The sequence below is a fragment of the Pleurodeles waltl genome, chromosome 6 (assembly GCF_031143425.1).
Source record: "Pleurodeles waltl isolate 20211129_DDA chromosome 6, aPleWal1.hap1.20221129, whole genome shotgun sequence".
Lineage (NCBI taxonomy): Eukaryota > Metazoa > Chordata > Amphibia > Caudata > Salamandridae > Pleurodeles > Pleurodeles waltl.
In genome coordinates this window covers 1,700,151,532-1,700,174,397 of record NC_090445.1, presented here as the reverse complement: position 1 = coordinate 1,700,174,397, position 22,866 = coordinate 1,700,151,532, and the positions used below count along the sequence as shown (strand labels likewise).

Genomic DNA, 22,866 nt, shown 5'->3' with positions numbered 1-22,866 from the left:
CATACATGCCCTGGTTCTTTTTCGCTGCTTGTTTCTCTCACCATCTCTTTTTTCCTCCAATGTTCATTTTTCTTTTTTCCCCCACTTCTTTCATTGTTTCCTCTTTCTTTCGTTTTAGCTTCCTTCCATTTTTTTGTCTCACACGTTTATGCTATTTCTTCTATTTTCTCGTTCTTTCTTTCTTTGTGAGCCCTTCTTCCTTTTGTCTGTTGAATTCCTTTTGCTTCTCTTTTCCTGCCCCATCCGCTTTCTCTCCTGAGGCCTAGTTATCAATGGAGCAACAGGTGCAGTGGCACATTGGCCCAGAGACCTATGGGCCTCACTCAACTAATTACTGCAGTATTTTGCTAATAAAATTGCAGTCAACCATTTTCCCATGATACCGTTACTACGCCACTCCCTGTTTCTTTTTCCCCTCCAATCCGGCCTAAATTATATTTTTTGCTATGGTGTTTTGAGCATTACCATCTAAGGCCAAAAGTTTATTCCTCATAAAGGTTTATATGATAATTGGATCTGTTCTACTACAGAAGAAGAAGGTAAGTGGAAGTGCTTTAGTTAAATGATGGGCTACTGGAATTATATGGCAGGAAAAGACAAAGTTATGAGGCAGGGTTGACCAATTTATGTGGCAAGAAAAGTCCAGTTATTAATTTACAATGTCAATAGCTCTAACTCAAGAAAATGCGAGACCTATTGCATTGCAAATGCTTGTTTGCATTTGCCCCTTGTTAAAATAGCTAGGTTGGGGGAGGATGGTCAAGTAATGAGAAAGGCGATACAAAGTCAAGAATATGCCATGAATGTATTTTTGAAAAAAGTGGTCCCCAGATCCTTCCTAAATATCGGATAGCTTGTCCGAGCTGTAGGCTTGAGGTCAGGATTGTCCTAGAGCTGTGGCCTAATTGCTTTCAAGTCCTTCTGAATTGTTTATGTATGTCAATTTATCAAGGGATTAGACAGACTGGCTGGAACTCAGGACTTCTGCCAGGACTCCGCTAATGTGCTCACGTTATGGGCACATCTGCCTGTAAGTTGGAGCCAGGTTAATGGAAGTGGGACCTACATTCCCTCTCTAGCTAGATCTTACTCTTCAAACTATTTATGCATAGGAAGCTGTCCGTCTAGAAGAACATGCCCCCAACAGACTGATATCAGATGGCTTCTGAATGCCCCTTTCGCTTCCCTTGACATAATAAAGTCATTTGTGTATGTTTGGATTATAAAATAGTTTTGGTCTATGCCCAGATGCACATGCAGTATTACCCACTGAAAAAGGAGAGTCTTGTGACACTCCATTAGTTGTCATTAAGTACTGACATTTCTGTTCCCACTAAGAATTCTTTGAAAAGTTTGACAGCTGTACTGAAGGACTGCCCAGGCGCGAAGCCTTGAAAGCAGTATCTGTGATACAACACACTGTACACAACCATTTGGTTAAAGAGAATTAGAACTCCCAGTTGCCTCTCAACAAGGACAGAATGCATATTTTTGAACAAGAAAATATATTTTGCCTTAGCCTTGTAGACGATTTATGATAGTACTAAGAAGTGGAGCTGCAAGTTCCAACTACAGCAAACATTTGGTAACTTCTGTAAGACGTTTACATAACCCGACACGATAGGTGTGGCAGCCGTCACTAAAGGTATTTCAAGTCCATCTTGAAACAGCAGACAGGAGGAGACTGAAAGCCACAAAGCTATAACACCAATAGTGCTAAACCCTGGAGTGGAGGAGGGAGTTTATAGCCACAAAACTAGGAATTAATAGTAGACGTAGGGAGAGGTTAGAGCTTCCAAACTATGAGGAAACGATGATTAATACTGGAGTGGAAATAACAGCATATTGGATTCCTGGAATTAACAATACATTTCTAACAGGAAAAGCACTAACTGTACTGAGCAGGCACCTAATTTATCTAGCTTCTTAATAAAAATAACTCTCTTCCCACAAGGTCTAAATTAAACCCCCCAAAAAAGAGGGGGAGTGGGGTTCAGCAAATATTCTCAATCATTGCCATGACGTGTAGGTGGCTGGCTCATTTTACGGACTGAGCTGGAATATTTCATTATCACATCAAGGACAGTGGAGACACACCGAGCTTAACAGAGAAGCATATGAGGATTCCACAACTCTACCTACACGCTACTGGCCAAGAACATATGAAATAAAATAAGAATTTGGCTGGTGTGGTGGCATGGTGTCTATAGTTGTGAAAATCCTGGACTAAGGGAACTACTTACGAAAAACAAGCTTGTGTCGAAGTGCAGCAGCGTCATGAACATGAGCACCAGCAGTACACGGCCTCCCAACTGCATGTACTGTTTCGGGGAGCTCTCGCCCATGGTGGGAACCCCAGCAAACATGCTTTTGCCTTCGGATCGGGACTCAGCCAAAAGCAGGAGCAAACCACCGCCAAGTGCCAGGTTCCTGGATACACAAGATGCAAATGGGAAAAAGTTAACAGATCAATCTAATACGAGAGTGAAGAGTTTCTACAAACACAGAATCCACTGGTTAAAAAAAGAAAAACACAACAAAAAAAGTGAAAAAAACGACATGAATTTAATCACACAAGGCCATACCAGGATTGTGTAAATTCACACATAAGTAAATCTACTCATGGGACACGAGTTGTGGACAATGGATGGAGGGGATGCCAGACGTTGCAGGTCATCAGCTTTAAACTTCTTTGTGGGTAGGCACAAACTGGTTCTGAACCTGGCTTTACTTCGATTAAAGGAAGGAATGGACCAGGAATACGTTTGAGCACCCCAAATAACAACAACAGGTAACATGTAGACGGAGCAGTGACACTAAAAACGTGAACCAGGCATTTGGTTTTGTCTCAGCTCGCGTATAAATGTTTTTTTTTCAAACTGCAGATGTCATACCCTGTAGGTGCTGGCAATCACTACGCCATAGTAACCCCACTTTTCAACACCAGCTGAGGCCAGGATCTGAGCCGCTGATATGCGCTGAACACACCCATGTATCCCTCCACGTGACCACTAGTTCCAGGTCGTCAACATGCAGCTAGTGACCTCCATGCCAAGAAGAAGACACTACAGGCACACTTACCTCATTAAAAACTTCAGGTCCCACAGGATACTGTATGCGACGGTCTGCCAAAGGCAAATGAACGACAGAAAACTTCAATTATCACACTTCCCATACAAAATATGGATGCACATTTTCATAAGAGCCCCACACCAGTTTAAAAACTAAATTAATTAAATGCCTGATAACGTAAATCAGGGCTCAAACTTAAAAAAGTAATTCCTTCTACAGCCACAAAGCAGCCAACGTTTAAAAAACTGCCATGGTGACTTTAGGACTCGCCTCTCCTCTCTGGGTAGGTCTTTTCAAACCCCTCCCCCCCTCCCCAGTTCTCCACTTAGGACTTCCAGCTTGTTGGCCTGCTTTCAGAAAGATAGTTGGAGTCATTCAACAAAGGAACAAAACTCGACTCACAATTCTTCCAATGTAGCAGAGATGCAGAAATAACAGCCTTAAAGTTACAGATACAGAGTTCAAGGCATGATGGGCAACACGAACCTTCAGCAAGGAGGTGGCCTCAGACCCATGAAGTGCATGTGTATTGAATGTTTACCTGTAATGCGATAATCCCCATAAAGTGCATGTGTATCGAGCACTTACCTGTAATGCGATAATCCCGAACAGTCCAAAGCATGCATACTGTACAAAATTTCTGGTCAGAACCAGGATGCAGCCACCTGTAAAGCAGAAACAATGATGCAAATTGTCAAAGATCTGCTTCTGGCAGCCACACTGGGTGTAGGCGGGAGCATAGGGCGCCACAATATCGAATGAAGGGCAGTAATGGAGGGAGCAATCCTGGTTTTCAATCTGTTCCTACCTTTCCAACACTGGAGAGTTTTTATACAGAAAGGTGGGATAGACTGCGATCTGAGACACAAGTTTCCAAACACATAGATGTCTACAATCCATGACCCAGGGTTGGGTAGGAGAGCAAGTTCCTTGTCCCTACAAACACATTAGATTTACAGATCTATTTAACAAAGAGTTTCATCTGGAGGGGTTAGCCAGAGTAATACTACGTCTAGCACACACGTGAAGCCAAGTGTTGGTTTTAGGACTATTGGTCGCAAGCGATAGATGTGGCAGTGAGCGGAGTAAACATGAGCAGAAGCATTAAAAGCACACAGTGGTAGATAGGGAGTTCAGGACATTTAACATTTGATTTGTAACAGTGACTTTAAAGAGAAGAAACCAAATGCATTGCTCTGCCCAGACTACACCAGCAAACACATGATGATCACAGCTGGATCAGTCACTGTGACAGCATTGAATACACATTAACACCGATGTTTTTGGCCTTCAATAAAAGCAGCAGCAAGAACAGTTGTTCCAGAGACCAAATTATTTTCTTTCAACATGTACATGAGAGAAACCATCAAGAGCTCACCTTCGTCCGTTAAGAAACCAATAAACAGGTTCAACTAAGAGATGGCAATTTCATCTGTAACTAAATAGGGTGCTCCTCCCCTTAGAAGCACTCTTCCGCGCGGTATGGGTGGAAATGCCTGGAGGTAGGGAGTTCTCCGTGTAAAAATCAATTTGTCAGGGAGACTAATATAGTTTCAAAGCATACAATTTGCAAACATATGAATTCCAATCTGTACAGGGAACCCCAGCCCACAAGTGCTGCATGGGGGGAGATGGCTGGAGAGGGCTCAGTTCATTTAATATTATAAAAAGGAGAGGCTGGGGGACAGGAATTTGCCAGGATGGAATTTGGTCTTTGTTTTAATGGTTTGGGCATTTCTGTTTGAGAGATCCCCCTTAAGACAGGGAACTTACATTTGCCTGGCTTACAAAATTTAAAAAGTCAATTTAAGACAGTTGTCCCTTGGGATCCGTGAGTGCAAAACATCTAATTTGTTAGCTCCTCTTTGGTTCAAGAAAAACACTATTTCATTTGCCAAACCACTTGCTCCCTACATCAGCAGGAGATCTGCAGAGATTTACCAGGATTCCTGATTTGTCCAACACAGAGGCATACAGAAACAGAGGGGTAGAGTTGATCTCAGACCAATATGGTTCTGTGGGGATATAGGAGCAGACTGCATTGTCCAGTGCTAATTAGCACAATCTAATTCAATATGGAAAAACACCACTGTGCTGGTAACTTTAGGCAAATCCCCAAGCTGCAAGGCATCCTTCCCATGGTGCTCGAAAGTCACTTACTCAGCTGGCCGACCAGGTTGACGAAGACAAAGATGGTTGCCAGGAGGTATCCACAGTTCCAGGTGGCCTCGATGTAATCCCTCTGCTCATGCCATTGGAACCACATGCGGATGCCATCCTCGAGGAAGGTGCTGATAAGGCACAGGCGCGCCATGTGTGGCAGGTACTGTTTGGTGACCCGCAGGAACTACACCAGGGGACCAGAGAATAAGAGTGAGAATGACTGAAGTCTACATATAAATTCACCATCAAAATGAGGTCCACACTAGAGATCGTGCAGACTGAAAAGCATTGGCTGCACACACTTTGCATAACAATCCCAGGTGATATCCCAACCCCATGGTGAGCTTGTGGTCACATGCTTCAAGAAACCTCCAGCATCAACTGCTCGAGCAAAACAATTTCCCTAAAATCATGTTAACCTAACACGTGTACTGAGAATCAATGGAGAAAAAAATTTAGAAAAGTACATACTAGTTACTTTATAATGTCCATAAAGAAAAGACTGACAGCAAGAAATCGACATGCGTAGTAGCTGGCCTTCGTTTATTTCATATACAAAGAGGAGCCCCACTTGGCACTTAGAGATTTTGGCTGAGAAAAGCAAAGTGTCCCAAAGTTTCCTAATGTCTCATTTTTAAACTAAATTGGAGTAAACTGCAGTACCATTTTTAAAGGGTTGTGCCAGATCTATGGATTTCTCATAGTACGATTAAAAGGGAGATTTTGTTTCATATAACTGTACGGCGAGACATACGACAGCCACCCTGGCCTGTACTCTACCAGCCATCCTTCTAGTTACAGAGGAAACAGCTGACGTACACCTCCCACCAGGTTAAATTGAAAGGACTATTAAAATGAAAAACCATCCCCTCAGAAACGTACACCGCAGACTGCACCACGTGACCCACCACCGACATCTTAAAACTGTGCACAGACAGACGGACCACGAGTACACTGAAGATTGCAGACTGGGCAGACTGCCACCACTTTCAGGATTTTAAACAAGACAGTCGGCACAGGAACTTGGCACTCTGAAGTAATATTCATTTAAAGGAGCACGAGCACAAAGATAACTTTAAAAATAAATAAAGTCAGGTCACAGAGTCCACAAACCAGAGCGTGAACATCAGCATTATCAATGGGGTGAAAAGTATGTGGAACTGTGAAATTGCCAAAACGAATTTAATGCACACAAAAAAAATAAAAAAATAAAAAAAAATATATATATATATATATATATATATATATATATATATATCTCACAAAAAGTCTAGGGTCAGATGTACACAGGTTTTGTAAATCTCAAATCTGACGCAAAGCAGCATGCAAACAACAAGGACCTGATGTGACGTACTAAGGCAGGTGTTAACTAGATGCAAAGAATATCAAGCACTGGGAAAGCCAAAAGGTCTCACCTATGCAACAGCTATTGGATTTGCCAATGTCTTTTAGCCATGTTATACAGTAAACGTGGCTGTGCAGCATGCTAAAGGTAACAACAACAAAAAAGTGCAATGACTTGGCCAAGAATGGCACCATGTTATTGCGGATGTTTTTTTCCCCCTCCCGACAGGGCGGAAAGGAGGGACAAGTAAGGGCGAGGGAAAGGTTTGGGGTACGGGCCAGCAATGATGACGGGACGAGGGTGGGTGGGAGGGGAAGAAATAACATGGAGAACAGGAGAAAAGGCAACACAAAGAAGGGGTGGGCTGGCTGGGGAAAATAGCAACACAGAGAAGGGGTGGGAAGGGCAGAAACGCAATACATCAAAGGGGTGGGGGAAGCAACACAACAATAGGGTTTATGGGGAAAAACATAAGCACCACAGCAAAGGGGTTTGTCGGGGGAAAAAAAAAGCAACACCGACAATGGGCGGGTTGGGGGGGGGGATGGAAAGCAACACCGACACGGGACGGGTTCGGGGGGGGATAAAGCAACAGTGACACGGGACGGGTTTTTTTTGGGGGGGGGGGGGGGGGGAGTAAAGCAACACCGACAAGGGGCGGGTTGGGGGAAGAGGGGAAAAGCAACACCCACAAGGGGCAGGCGGGGGGGAGGAAAAGCAACACCGACAAGGGGCAGGCGGGGGAGAGGGGGGGAGGAAAAGCAACACACGGAAGGGGCGGGCGGGTGGGAGGAAAAGCAACACACGGAAGGGGCGGGCGGGTGGGAGGAAAAGCAACACACGGAAGGGGCGGGTGGGTGGGAGGAAAAGCAACACACGGAAGGGGCGGGCGGGTGGGAGGAAAAGCAACACACGGAAGGGGCGGGCGGGTGGGAGGAAAAGCAACACACGGAAGGGGCGGGCGGGTGGGGGAAAAGCAACACACGGAAGGGGCGGGCGGGTGGGGGAAAAGCAACACACAGAAGGGGCGGGCGGGTGGGGGGAAAAGCAACACACAGAAGGGGCGGGCGGGTGGGGGAAAAGCAACACACAGAAGGGGCGGGCGGGTGGGGGAAAAGCAACACACAGAAGGGGCGGGCGGGTGGGGGGAAAAGCAACACACAGAAGGGGCGGGGCGGGTGGGGGGAAAAGCAACACACAGAAGGGGCGGGCGGGTGGGGGAAAAGCAACACACAGAAGGGGCGGGCGGGGTGGGGGGAAAAGCAACACACGGAAGGGGCGGGCGGGTGGGGGGAAAAGCAACACACAGAAGGGGCGGGCGGGTGGGGGGAAAAGCAACACAGAAGGGGCGGGCGGGTGGGGGGAAAAGCAACACACAGAAGGGGCGGGCGGGTGGGGGGAAAAGCAACACACAGAAGGGGCGGGTGGGGGAAAAGCAACACACAGAAGGGGGCGGGCGGGTGGGGGAAAAGCAACACAGAAGGGGCGGGCGGGTGGGGGAAAAGCAACACAGAAGGGGCGGGCGGGTGGGGGAAAAGCAACACAGAAGGGGCGGGTGGGGAAAAAGCAACACACAGAAGGGGCGGGCGGGTGGGGGAAAAGCAACACAGAAGGGGGTGGGCGGGTGGGGGAAAAGCAACACACAGAAGGGGCGGGCGGGTGGGGGAAAAGCAACACACAGAAGGGGCGGGCGGGTGGGGGAAAAGCAACACACAGAAGGGGCGGGTGGGGGAAAGCAACACACAGAACGGGTGGGTGGGGGGAAAAGCAACACACAGAAGGGGCGGGTGGGTGGGGGGAAGCAACACACAGAAGGGGCGGGCGGGTGGGAGGGGCTTGAAGCAACACACAGAAGGGGCGGGTGGGTGGGGGGAAGCAACACACAGAAGGGGCGGGCGGGTGGGTGGGGGGAAGCAACACACAGAAGGGGCGGGTGGGTGGGGGGAAGCAACACACAGAAGGGGCGGGCGGGTGGGTGGGGGGATGCAACACACAGAAGGGGCGGGTGGGTGGGTGGGGGGAAGCAACACACAGAAGGGGCGGGTGGGTGGGGGGAAGCAACACACAGAAGGGGCGGGTGGGTGGGGGGAAGCAACACACAGAAGGGGCGGGCGGGTGGGGGAAAAGCAACACACAGAAGGGGCGGGCGGGTGGGGGAAAAGCAACACAGAAGGGGCGGGCGGGTGGGGGAAAAGCAACACACAGAAGGGGCGGGCGGGTGGGGGAAAAGCAACACACAGAAGGGGCGGGTGGGGGAAAGCAACACACAGAACGGGTGGGTGGGGGGAAAAGCAACACACAGAAGGGGCGGGTGGGTGGGAGGGGCTTGAAGCAACACACAGAAGGGGCGGGCGGGTGGGAGGGGCTTGAAGCAACACAGAAGGGGCGGGTGGGTGGGGGGAAGCAACACACAGAAGGGGCGGGTGGGTGGGGGGAAGCAACACACAGAAGGGGCGGGTGGGTGGGGGGAAGCAACACACAGAAGGGGCGGGTGGGTGGGGGGAAGCAACACACAGAAGGGGCGGGCGGGTGGGTGGGGGGAAGCAACACACAGAAGGGGCGGGCGGGTGGGTGGGGGGAAGCAACACACAGAAGGGGCGGGCGGGTGGGGGGAAGAAACACACAGAAGGGGCGGGCGGGTGGGGGGAAGAAACACACAGAAGGGGCGGGCGGGTGGGGGGAAGCAACACACAGAAGGGGCGGGCGGGTGGGGGGAAGCAACACACAGAAGGGGCGGGCGGGTGGGGGGAAGCAACACACAGAAGGGGCGGGCGGGTGGGGGGAAGCAACACACAGAAGGGGCGGGCGGGTGGGGGGAAGCAACACACAGAAGGGGCGGGCGGGTGGGGGGAAGCAACACACAGAAGGGGCGGGCGGGTGGGGGGAAGCAACACACAGAAGGGGCGGGCGGGTGGGGGGAAGCAACACACAGAAGGGGCGGACGGGTGGGGGAAGCAACACACAGAAGGGGCGGACGGGTGGGGGGAAGCAACACACAGAAGGGGCGGACGGGTGGGGGGGGAAGCAACACACAGAAGGGGCGGACGGGTGGGGGGGAAGCAACACACAGAAGGGGCGGACGGGTGGGGGGAAGCAACACACAGAAGGGGCGGACGGGTGGGGGGGAAGCAACACACAGAAGGGGCGGACGGGTGGGGGGGAAGCAACACACAGAAGGGGCGGACGGGTGGGGGGGAAGCAACACACAGAAGGGGCGGGCAGTATAGAAAAGCAACACAGAGGGGTGGGTGGGCGGTAGGGTAAAGCAACACAGAGAAAAGGTGGGTGGGCAGAGGGAAAAAGCAACACCCAAAAGGGATGGGTGGGCGAAGCGCAAGAAGAAATAGTACTTCATTCACAGCAGGATGTTGCAAAAATGAGTGAAGTCAGTGAATAGTAACAATGGGTTCGCTCCAAGCCTTTTATAGTAAGCAATACTCATAGAAGAGACAGTGCTTGCGCTGTTGGCAGGCAAGACCTAAAAAGAAGCCCAGAATGCAACAGTTTTTCCAAAATAGCTGCTGTGCACGCAATGACGAGGAGAAACAGAATTATGCAACAGAGCAAAGGAGGAGGAGACAGGAAAGAATGTTGCAAGAGTTACACTTTTGACCAGACTCAGGAGGATATTTATGGTAAGTACAGACTACTCAGGCGAGTAATATTTAAGCTCAAACTAGGACCTGACCTACTAGCAGGAAAAGAAAAAGAGAGAAAGAAAGAAAGAGAGAGAAAGAGAGAAAGTGAGAAAGAGAGCGAGAGAGAGAGAAAAAAGTCAGGCCATCCAAACACACGTGCAGGTCTCATTCTCACTTCGCCTCCTTGCAATCAAAGCCCTGCAGCTGCCGCAGACCGGGTATCTCAGTGCCCCGTCTGGGGTATTCAATAATTCCCTTAATATGAAGGTGAGTGAAACGAACACCCAAATAATATTTTTGAATACGCCTCAAGAATTGAAGGACACAGGAACAGATGGGGTCCCCAACCCGCAAGTGAATATCTCTGCAGGAATCAAAAGAATAAAACACAGCCTCACTATGCTGGTGGCTTGTGATTTAGAATGCTACCAGCAGCCACTGGTGGACATTATCTAGGCAGTTCTCATGACTCACATGTTCAGGCACTGTGAACGGAAACAATCCCATTGTCCGAGGAGAGCTTGGGGAAGGATGTCTATTGGGCAAGTCATATGTTTAACAGTAAAATGCTCATCTACCATTCATCATGAAGTATGAACGCTGAATTGTCTGTATTGCTGTTGTAGGTACACAGTGGATCCCATTCGTCCTTGGCTATTCACACATACCTTAATGCTCATACTCCTAGTGAGAGGAGAGTCAATACTGCACCTAGACAAACTCGCTTAGCCATGGTGTGCACATTTGCACTCCTCAAAGGAGGCACACTATTGTCCAGAGCTCAGATATAAAATTGTAGCCTCTAGAGCAATGTTGTGCACCATTGCAACTAGCAAAGGGTTACCTTAGGTTTCTGTTGAAGACAAATGATGAATCACCTTTGCTTCCACCCTCCGCCCCGGCTCAAGATGCAGTCAGTGCTGAAGATACCGGACACATATTAAAAACAACTACTTTTAATGTAAATGTGCATATATTACAGAATATCTTCGATGACACTGATTTTACTTTTAACCTGTTTTGCTCTTTATTCACCAGTTTATTGTCTATTAAAAAATAAGCAGCCAGTCCAGGCGCGTACTCCTAACACCTTCTCTTCATGCTTCCAATGCTGATTCTTTCTGCAGCTGGAGTTCTCCTAGAACCCTTACCCTCACCCTATGGCTCCTGGTGGGTCTCAGTCTCTGAACCTCTTGGACAGAAGCACTACCGCTGCTTACACCTTCTTCGCTTTTAGCAGCTGACTCTTGCTCTCGCTTTGAGTTATAGTTCAGAAGTTCCTCCAGAGCTGTAGATACCAGCATTAACCTATACGTCACATCACCACTAGAAAATACAATCTCCACCCATAGATTCACTGTATGGGTGTCTAGGAGAGTAGCGGAAGACAGTAGCCAGTTTACTGAACTGCCAATCCCATCAATCCTACAGAGTGTTTATTTTTGTGCGCTAGATTCATCCTGTAAGGCATTACATAACGCACTAACTCCCTCCGTTAAGGTTGACATAACATTGATTGTGTCCTTTAATTACTTAACCACACCCGATAGCCTTGCTTTGTATGTGCCAAGGCCACAACCCTCCTACTAATTACATGCAGTGTCTTTAATTGTGGATTTCCGCACCAAGCGTAGATACCCAATCATGTGAAATCTCCTTCGTGATCACTCGAGATTCACTGCCTTAAAGCGCATCGCCTATCTAGAGCAGCATGGCTCAACTGCTTAGCTGTTTTTGGGGACTTCTAGACCCTCTAGCAGCTTCTGCATGTGTCTCTAACAGACTACACGCAGACCGGTGTGTCCTGCTTTTGCTGATAAATTCCTGGGCTCACCAAATTCCGTCTCTTCCTCCTCCCCAACTTCAGATTCGCAATCCAGGAGTACTGGAATGACTGTAGGGAAATGCTGCTCACTTGTTAGGTCGAGCCTGCGATAGTACATGCGCTCCAGGTCGCAAGAGTATTGTTTACAATCAAGGGCGTGGAGCCCGCCCATTGTTTACCATTTTCTGGCTTCAGTGTCACTCTACTTTGCTTTTTAATTGGCCAACCAAGGCCAAATGTCACTTTTGCTCCTTTCTGTGGAGCATGGCCCAAGCACAGCTTGATTCAAATTTATTATGCTCGTCCACTGCTCACACTGTGATTCAGGTCCTATTTCTCCCCCCACCAACCCTCTTCCTCTGCCCGTGTCTGGTGCTCCCTCCCTTTCTCCCCCCCATGAGGATTCCAGCCCCTCCTGCCTTTTCTCTCTTTGGCTACCACCAACTACAAAGGATCAGGTGCAGCTTGGAAATGTCTAACCAAGATTTGGTGTTTATCATCCTGTGGTCTGTTTTGTTTCCTGTGGCGGGAGAGTGAACGCTTTTGAGAACTTGATCCTTATTTTCTGCTCGTGCTAAATTTTCACAAAGGCGGTTTTTATACACAAAAGGCAAAACCGATATAGAACTTTGTGCAAGTTTGAAGCCAGATGGTATTAAGCTTCGGACTTCAATCTGTGAACAAAGTGTTGTGTTACTTTGGAATAACCGCACTTCAGCTGTCAAAACTACCCACGATTCTGAGACTTGATTAACTCGCTCTGAGCACTCAAGTGTTGTCCCGAAGTATACAAGATAACAGTGATCATGGTCCCACTGTAATAAAACCTTACTTCTGCCGTTGTTTGTACAATCCTAAGCCCCTCTTCCCCACAGCCCAGCCGAGGCTCAGCCCTCGGCCTTGGTTTCCTCTACTGTGGTGGGAGGACAGCAACAAGCATTGGCAAAGGCAACAGCCCTCAGCTACGCATTGATTGAATTAAAAAAAAAGAAAGAAAAGGTGTGGGGACGGGGTGAAGAGAAGCAACTAATCTTGTATCCTTTCCTATATTGTAACATGCTAAACATATTATTGATGTAAATATAAAAGTCTAACAGAGTGGGACACCAACTGCTAATATTTTGTGAATTCCATAAAGTTCAGAAGTTACGGAAGTTCTTAACCTGGTTTCTTGGTCATCCTCTCCCGCCTTTCCCACAACAATGCTAAAAACTTGTGCCAGCAGAAAGTCTGCAATGCTGCTGGACATTCTACAGGTTTCGAAAATGCAACTGAACTCGATGCTATATGCCAGTCCATTTCTGTGGCTCTGTGTGGTATTCGGGCTTGTAGAAACATCTGCGAATCGAGCCTTTTGAGTTCAGTTACTCTACAAAGAGTCGCCACGGTTTGTTCATTGGACATTGTGGCCCCAGAGTTGAAACCAGTTCAACCATTGTTAAAATGGCTCTTCAACCAATTGATGAGCAGTAGTATACAGGACTCCCAAAACGTGCAACTGGAAGTGTAGATGGGAACTGGTCTCTTCATATCTGAGAGAAAATAACAAGAAAAGAAGACCACGTTCATTTTCAAGGCAATCTTCCTTCGTGTTAATAGTGGAGGAAGTTTGGGAGGAGAAAAATAACGCACATTCGGTTCGATCACCGACCTTCGCTTTGCCCATCGACTGCCCAACATGGTCTTTGGCAGGGACTGCACAGCAGTCGTGGCTTTCAACTGACCCCGACCATGGTTGTATTCAACTGCCCCAACCAGAGGCGAGGAGATCCATTCTCTTTGCCAACACCTGGACCTACGACAAGCGCTCTACACCACTATCCTCGGCATGCCAAGGAGTCAGGAGAATTATTCCTTCCTTAATTTTGGTAGTTAAGCAAAACAACACACCCAATGAAATGCATGGAGTGGACGTCATCTGACGTAGATGGGGGTGTAGTCCACCAGACCCACCTTCCTGTATTCTGTGACCTCCCCTACCGGCACTTCTGTCTTGCACCCCCTTTCTAAGGAGCAGATTCAAAAGAAAGCATTTGCTTCCGAGAGAAAAACACTACACGTCATAATAGCAAGACGTAGCTAAAAAAAGAACAGGGCTACTTGTCCTGCTAAATACAGGAATGGCACACTAAGAGCGGCAGAGTGCGGTCTCATCAGTTCAAGATTTCAATATCTGAAATGCCTTCTACAGATAAACACACTGAAAGTCATAAAACACCAATAAAAGAACGCAAATATAGAGAAAATTAAATGACTGGGTAAAAAATAAATAAATAAACAGAGCACACACCAACACCTTGTTAACATCACAAATTAAATTTAAAAATATTCTCAATGAAACATACTTGCCTAACATCCAAATCTCTATGGGAAGTCATAGAGGGTGGCAGTGGCATAACATTCTAGAACAGGCCGGAGTGACTGGGTCTTTCATTGACTAGCCCAGCTTGGCTGCCCGTTGGTTCTGCCAGAGACCTTCAGGGTGCAATGCACCACTCTATGGGCTAGAAGAGCGAGGCACTGGGTGGCAGAGGGCATCACCTCCACCTGACGTGTCCCATCATTTCCAACCCCTCCTAGTGTCATGGAAAGGACGGTCGTCCTTCCGAAGGGGACCAGATGGCCGGGGACTGGTTCCAGCCCTCACCGAGACCATGGCCAGCTGTTACCGTAGGGATTTTCTGCTATTTGTACCAAGCCCGAGCTGCTTCCGGTGCACCTGGGCCCACTGCACTAAAGCTTCCTATTAGCATATTAAAAACTCCAAAGAGAGATGTCATGGTAGATCAGTGCGTGAAACCAGTCCGATTTCAGTTACACCCGCACTGTCTGTGTAAATATTTGCTATCTCGGGCGGGGCCACTCTGTGTGTACATATCAGCGACGTGTTTGTGCTCTGACAGAGGGGCCCACGGTCCCCTTCGCCTCCTTCCCTCGCTGTCTTTCTTACATTAATATGAAAGTGTGTCCGGCCCATGAAAATCTATTAACACTGGTTCTTATTTGTGTATTTCAAAGTATGCCACAAAGGGGTTTGCTGTGTCCGGCTACCTGCCCCAGCCCGGGCGGCACTATCTGTCTGCTTCCAGGGCTCTGCCCAGGACTAGAGAAGGGCATGGACCTCCCCACCTTGAGGGCACAACTTCATATTCTCAAGAGAGGAGTCACTATTTAATTGCCAATAACTACATTTGATGTAAAATACGATCTGTGTACAGTTGTAGACATCACACTACAGTTTTTAAAAAATGTGTGTCACTGCCTTCCAAAACAGATCCAGGCTTGTGTGCGCCGTCTGGGCAGGGTGCGTGTTCAAACGTGCAAAAGCCTGCTAATCTGAAAATCCATTTATTACATAAAAATGTATCACTTTTTACAGACCTGGGAGGAGACCCGAGAGGTGCATCACAGAATAGGGCGCAAGGTAAACCGAAGCCCTCATGCTGGCCGGGCAGTAATGGGGCCTGCGCCTACAGCAGGACGGCCGGGGCATCAGTAACAGTGAAAGCGTCCAGACTTCTAGGTGGTAGGTCTACGGGCCAAGCAGGGAGCCACAACACTCGCTGCACCAGGGGAGCATATGCAGACCATCTTCTCTTCTGGTTGTCACTGAAAAGGCGTTCATTACGAGGAGAAAAATGTAACACAACAACAACAATAACAAAAAAAGCTGCAGCGTTGTAGTATTTTATTAATCAACAACCTGTTGCCTTGTAACAGGGTAGAGGGACCACTTCTGGAGAACTGCGGGTCCCGTCACACCGCGCCTCGTGGGCGGCAAGCGACGTTTCCAATGCCCAAGTTTAGCAAGAAAACTCACATCTTTTGCACATGAAACAGAAAGCTGCGTAAAGCCTTTTCTAAGATAACGGGCCTTTCGAAAATTCGAGTTTGGGCAAATATTCACACCAACTTCCTGCAGCGACCACGTCTACGGCGACAGCTGGTGGAAGGCATTAGCAGATTTCTTGAAATGCCACCTTTCCTTGGAATCCTATTTCGACATCTTTGCCTGAACCGCCAGCTGTGGTTGCCAGAATCCTGCAGTATCGGGCACAAAGGCGGAGAGATTAGATTGTCTAGCCTTGGACCAGTCCGCGAGGCAGCAGAACCCCGATCCAGCCTCCACCGCCATTGGCTGAAAACTGCCCTCTTGCATCACTTTCTTTTTTTAATAAATAGAAAACAGCGCCACGTTTGCAATATTCAGTCTAAATATTTTGCAGGGCAGGCGCTCTATCAGTGCGGTAGACTAACATCCATGGGCTGGTGGTGCAGCCGAAGGTCCCCTCTGTTCGGGCATCAGTCATTCCTCCCACTCAACAGCCATGGCCATGAAACAAGGATCTAAACTGGCACACAGAAATGCCCTACAAAAGGTGGCACTAGCCCAGAACACGCACAGGCCGACGCCAATACCAGCTCCTGCCAGCGATGAGCCGAAGACTCACGCAGCACTCATTTGTAGATGACGTGAGAGAACAGTTTAGTAAATAAAGTTTTCAAATTACCCCACATTTTGTTCGGTATCTTATTTTAAGCACTAAAAATAACCGTTCAACATCTAGGCATTTTTAGTGTTCGCATTATAATGGGTCAGGTTTTTTGTACTTGGTTTTAAGTGTTCACGGTAAAACAATCTTGCAAAATGTAGCGACTGACAGTGCACCCTCATCCCTGTCATGCTATGTGTTGCTCAGTGGGTAGAAGTTACTGGCGCCCCTTGCTTTGGTGTGGCCACACGAGGTGCAGGCCACAACAAAGCATGGCTGATCATGAAATACCAAAGATAATTAGATAAACAGAGGGAACATCCACCGCGAAAAACTGGAAATTGATTTTAACAATGCTTGGCGACATCATGGACAAAATAGAAGACAAGCGGCAACAAACTGGAGATGGAATTTACAGGGCGTTTGAAACAAGATCAAAGCTGCCACCTTTGTGATAAGGTCATTCTTTCACATAATGCCACTAGGAGGGGCGTGTTAAAGGATTGCAGCGCTTGGCCTGTAACTGATGCACGAAACTAAAGAATCCACAACTCCCTGGACATCATTTTGGATGCAAATTTTCCATTCTCGAAAAACAGGTGTGAACCAGGACACCGGACTTCTGTTGCTACGGTCTTTCTGTGTGTGGGGACCTTTGTAGGACAAACAATGCACCCGGACTGTTTCTATTAAATACGGAAGGATGATGTGAAATGAGCTGAGCCAGAGAAGCACTGGGCTAGGCCAAGAGCCAAAACTCTTCATGGAGGCCACGCAAAATAGTAAAAGTAACCATACAGAAAATGATGCACATTTATATGAGGGGAAAAAAGTACAGGCACCAGATTGTGCAAATCATCCCACTTCCAGTCGTCCACGTTTAACCAAATCTACCGCATTTGCAAATAAATAAATAAATCTATCTATCTACACACACACACTCTGTACTCTTCAATCTGCCGTCACCATGTGAAGATTTCCTGCAGGATATTTTTGTTGCCGTTTTGGTAGATGTTCCAAGCTGCTGCCAACGTGGTTTAATATGGCAATGGAGAGGCTGGACTAAAGGGGCTTCGGGTAAAAAGGAAAGGAGAACTAGGTCTTCTCCGTTGAACCAGTGGTTTTGAATAAGCGACTGGCTGGTAATAATAAGTTTGTTTAGTACACGTTTCTTCTGTTTCACACTTGTTGAGTAGAACTATTGTACCCGGGATTTACTAGTGTTGACCCATCCAATTTGCTCCAGAAAGGTATTTATTTGAACTTTTTTCCTATAGAGCGACAGTACCAATCAATCAGATGTTATTTGTATAGCGCGGCTTGTCACCTGGGTGGGTATCCAAGCACCTGCCGCAGGTGTTTATGTAATATTACTGTATTTTAGGTTGAACAAAGAAATAAAAACACACTTGAAAATCAACTAACAGAATAAACATTAAATATTGTTGTATAAATCCGTATAGTCAGAGATAGCATATTCCCCCCCTGGGTGCATCTACCAACTGTGCAGCAAGTGAAGTGGTACCAGTGCCCATGACTGAAAGCCGTAGGCTAACCCCTATAGTGGCTGCATTTCAGTACCTAACAAAGGGGTTGGAGGCATTTTGCACAACTGCAACTGGACCTCTGGTATGCTCGCTATGCCACTGTATACACCACGTTAACTCAAGAGTAGGAGGCTAATATAGGGTTTCAACTTTTTTTTAAAATATATGTAGGAACACTGGAATTATAAGATTCTGTGGCAATTTTCGCATAAATATAGATTTGCCACATAATTCATCATCTGCCGCATACTCTGCAGATTTTAACTAAAGAAAATCAGTTTCTACCTTAAACAGTTCAAAAGTTACTATAAAATACAGCAACACGTGTTACTGCACAGTGAAAGGCCCTCTACAAAGCTGGACTAGTCACCTTTTTGTTGTTTATTGCTATATGTGAATGTTAATCCGGTACTAATGGGGTGCGACCAATGTGCATACAGTGTTCCCAAGTTTAACAAGCATTTACAATGCAACGGGTCTCGCGTTTGCTCATGTTAGAGCTGATCGCGTTGTAAACTCCTAACCCGACTTTTCACCTATCGGGCAAAAGTGCATTTATGTACGTAACCCGAAAAAGTGAAATTAACGATGTAAAGCGCTCGACTTCTGCCAAGCGAGATCGCGCTCGTAAATTAGAGAAAAAGAAGCCCACGAGCCTGATGGAAAACAGAGAGCCTTGCATGTTTTCTGTACTTGGTCGCTGCGCTCGAGGAGGGCTAGCCCCCGGAAAAGGCATGACGTATGCGTGCCTTCGACTAATGAAAGCAAGTAGATTTTATTAGGCAAGCCCATGAACCAATAAAAAACACTGACGTGAAGTTGACAGGGCTCCGAGCCCTTTTCTAAATACTAAAGCGTTTCTCTGCGATACCTATGCGCGAGCAACGCAGGCTAGACCCTAAAAATGCAGAAATAATGGAGTTATACTATTGCGAAATGTGCTGCATAATTTACTCAACCTTGCCACATAATTCGGCCCTATCCTGCCGCATAATTCCAGGGCCCTGAATACATCTTAGTTGGATAAGCAGAATTTTCAACAAAGGAGCTGCGGTACATGCCAATGTCAAATTTAGCACGCGAGTGCTTTTACATGCATGCAACTCCAGAAGTCAGGAGTTTGCCTGCCCACTGAACATAGGTTCAGTGATGATGCAGATTCCCAGGAACAGCCAACAGCATCTGCCAGAACTCCACCCTTCGTACCAGTCACTCTCATGAACAGTTACACTGCTGCCGCCTTCCTGAAACCACGACCACCTTTCGATAACGCCAAAAAGCAAAGTGTTGGGAGACAGATAGACTACTTGGATAAAGACATCTGAAGTTTCATTGAAGCACTTGAAGAGACTGAGAACAAGAAAATTATCAAAGATCTCAAAAATCTTGGTGGTGATGGTGTAAAAGAAGTCAAAGAAAATGCAGAGAACTGACAAAAAAGTCAGATTAAAAATGAGTAGAATCTCAAATTTAATCCAGTTCCAAACGCAGATTATCAATGATATGTTTTCAGTCAAGAACATCAAAGAGTTGGTGGAACAATCAATTATTTTGTGGAAAGACCCGATGCACTCAAACACTGTAAGTTCAATGAATGTAATGATGAAGAAGCGATGTGTCTTATTATTGAAAGATGCTTGTCGGATTCAGACAACGAATGCAGAGTTAAACTTTTAGTCTGAGGCGAGTATTGGTGGCTGGCAGACCTAAGGAAAGTGCTGAGAGACAAGCTGCTGACATGGAGGCTGGATGTGCCTACAGCAATTTGGTCACGAGTGTGAAAAGTAATCCGAAGCAAAACACTGAGGGACACAAAGTGATGTCTACACCTAAAAAGAAGTTCTATCTTACAGGTGGTTTTTCGTTTTCACATGACGGAAAGTGCTCCACCATTGCACAGGTATGTAAAGGCTGTTGGAAAGAGAACCATTTTGTGACAGTGTGTGAAGTGGAGAAAAAAAAAAAAAAGTGTGTCACAGAGTGAAGACAAAATGGCCACCAGAACATTCCAGAAGCAACATTCAACGCACGCTCACAAGGCAAAGCAGCGAAATCAGTTGAGGCAAATAGATACTAAACGAAGTTGACCGTCATCTAAATCATCGTCAAGGAGTTCTTCAAAAATGTGAAAGATGAGTTGTCCATAACTCGGGAAAAAGTTAAAGATGGTGAAGAATCCCGATTCCGGACAGTCTTTGGCAGAAAATGATTGAAGTTGCCCACGAAGGACATCGTGGTATTGTTGCCACAAAGAGAGTTCTCCGACAGAGAGTTTGGTGAAGGAGTTGAAAAGGAACTCAAGGCCTGTCACATGCAATTGCCTGTAAACCAATGTTATTCTACATATTTTGAATACGTCAGAACTCCCTAGACATTCATGGGCGAGAATAGCCAGCAATTTCTTTGGTCCACTTGAAAATGGAAAAAGTGAAAGTCCTGCAACTTTGTGGTTTGGGATAGCAATGACAACCAAGTTACCTTAGTAGACCACCCAGAGAGACTACAGAGAACACATGGTTCATTCAAGGGCCATGGTTAACAAGCAGAAAATAAAAGCTTATGCACACAACAGTGATATGCAAAAGACGCCTCTATTATTAGAGAAGGAGATCTGTTGATCACTCAACAGATGTGTAAAAGAAAATATGATGCACACTACGATACTGAACCTTTTCAACTGTTGTCTACCAAGGGACATATGGTGACTGCCCAGCACCCTGGGAAGTCTGTTACCAGAGACTCTTCTCACTTTAGGTCTGTGTTTCATCGATCTTCAACTCAAAATAGTGAACAAAAGACTGACTTTGAAAACTCAGTGACTACTGCTGACTCCTTATCAACTTTAGCAATTCTCGACAGTGAGATGACAGCTTACAGTACCCACATCAGGTTATGTGATCAAAGTGCCACGAAGATTGATCGACGAGACATAGTTGTACAGGTTTGAATAAATGTGTGTATATGTCTACTGATTTTCTAAATGTAATTTTTCATTTAACAGAGGAGCAGATGTATTGTCTTGCATGTTTTAAAACAGAACCTTTCTGGCACCTAACAGACTGCATCAGTGTGATGTAATCGCTAGAATAAAATGTAATGAAAGCTTGATTTAGAATTCTGCAGTTCACAGGTACACACAAAGGAACAAAATGCGATTTTGCAGCTCCGTCTGTGGCATAGTCATTGGCAGGTACCCAGGCTGGGGAGGACGCTACAGTCTGTAACAGCTACCTCTGTTTGCCTACATATCTGACTCCTTAGGTTTCTTTGTATTTGTCTCCCACAGAGATCATCTTTTATTTGCCCACAAAGCTCACCTATGTGTTCTCCTGGTAACTCCCTAATTGCTTCTGAGGCACCCAGCAACCCCCCTCCCCCCACACTGTAGTTACCTAAATAACAGCCATTTATTTCTGTCAACCCTTCATTTACACAGAGTGGCTTTTATATAACCCCTCCTAGCCCAGGCTTTCTTTTCATCCCCTGGTGCCCCTCTATGTGAGCCTACCTCATCCTCCTCTTATTGCTTCTCCACAGGGACACCTGGTCTCACTCCATCTGTGCACCTGTGCTCTTACCCCCTCTTGACCTGCCTGTAATTATAGAGTCGCCCAGCACTCTATCTGCAGAGTATTTTAAAGGACACCTTATAGGGTGAAACTACATGTCCCAGAATGCAAGGCGGTGGCTTTAATGCCATGAGTGGCTGCAGGTGTCCCATAAACCGTGGGAGCCAAGTGACACCTCTGGATGTACTGCTGCCCTGTGCCTGTCCCTAGTTACGCCTCAGCGCCCCCATGATGCAAGGGCCCATTACACGGGTGTCAGGACCCGTGTCCGACCCCCAGATACCCGCCCCTCCCGCACGCCTGGAAGAGCCCCCACCTGGTCGGCGAAGTCCTCGGCGGTGCCCATCAGCTGCGTGCTGCCCATGGCGGCTGCCCCGGTGCTGTCAGCGCTCTGCCCTCCGCCGCCGCTCTGCCCTCCGCCGCCGCCGCTCTCCCAGGCGCTGCCACGTAGGCCAAAGCTTAAAGGGGCCGCGGCGCAGCTGCCGAAACCGAAGGAGGACTCGGGCACCTGACTGCACGGTAGGACCAACCCTATCCAAGATGGAGCCCCGTCCACCGCACCCACCGCACTGTTCACCCGTTCCAAGATGGCGTCTGCGGCCACTCCAGGGCATGGAGGCGGGTATCTTGGATTGGGATGTTCTCCCTGAAAGGGACTTACACTACACGTCACCTGTCTACAGGGGGCGCTGTCAGGGAGAGAGAAGAGAGGGACGGGCAGGGGCTGGCACTTTGCAGTTCCAAAGAGATCACCCCCTCAAAGGTACTAGAGTCTGGCTAACTTTATAAACCAGACTGGGGGACGCCCCAGGGCCTCCCTCAGTCTACAATAGAACCCTACCAGACACCCCGAGCTTGTCGGCCGTCAACACACGCAGGAGTTCAGGGCAGGACTTCTCTCCCGTCCAGTGAAGGACAGCACATGCTCCACGCTCACTCTGCCAACTACATGCAGCGTAAACAGGCGCCCTCCAGCCAAGTGGCACACTCGTGGGTTAAAGGGCCCGGTGAGCGGGCCAAAGCAGAGCATGCACTGGGAGAGGCAGTGGGCATGGATGCTGTGAAGGTGACAGGCAAGGGGAGCCCATCCTTCCTGCACACTCATGTGTGCCTATCATTTCTAGTCCCCTCGGCACAATGAGAGGACGGTGGGGCACCAGAGTATCATATTCTGAAGAGCGTGTAGCACATTGTCTCCTAATTATGCTTCACTA

General features: G+C 47.5%; 2 protein-coding genes across 2 annotated transcripts in view; one reads left to right on the top strand and one right to left on the bottom strand.

Annotated features, from left to right (window-relative positions):
* Positions 1 to 2,204: 2,204 nt before the first annotated feature.
* On the bottom strand, positions 2,205 to 22,124 carry SURF4 (surfeit 4). The gene is made up of 5 exons (XM_069241801.1): positions 21,969 to 22,124; positions 5,233 to 5,419; positions 3,661 to 3,737; positions 3,082 to 3,125; positions 2,205 to 2,430 (listed from the first exon to the last, which is right to left on the bottom strand). Exons 1-5 carry the CDS (start codon positions 22,014 to 22,016, stop codon positions 2,205 to 2,207), a joined length of 582 nt encoding a protein of 193 aa, XP_069097902.1. The 5' UTR covers positions 22,017 to 22,124.
* A 211-nt stretch (positions 22,125 to 22,335) lies between these two features.
* STKLD1 (serine/threonine kinase like domain containing 1) overlaps positions 22,336 to 22,866 on the top strand; it is a 193,346-nt gene continuing 192,815 nt past the window's right edge. Inside the window, exon 1 of the mRNA XM_069241796.1 lies at positions 22,336 to 22,415. The gene's annotated coding sequence lies outside the window, so the exon portion shown is untranslated. The remainder of the gene's footprint in view (positions 22,416 to 22,866) is intronic.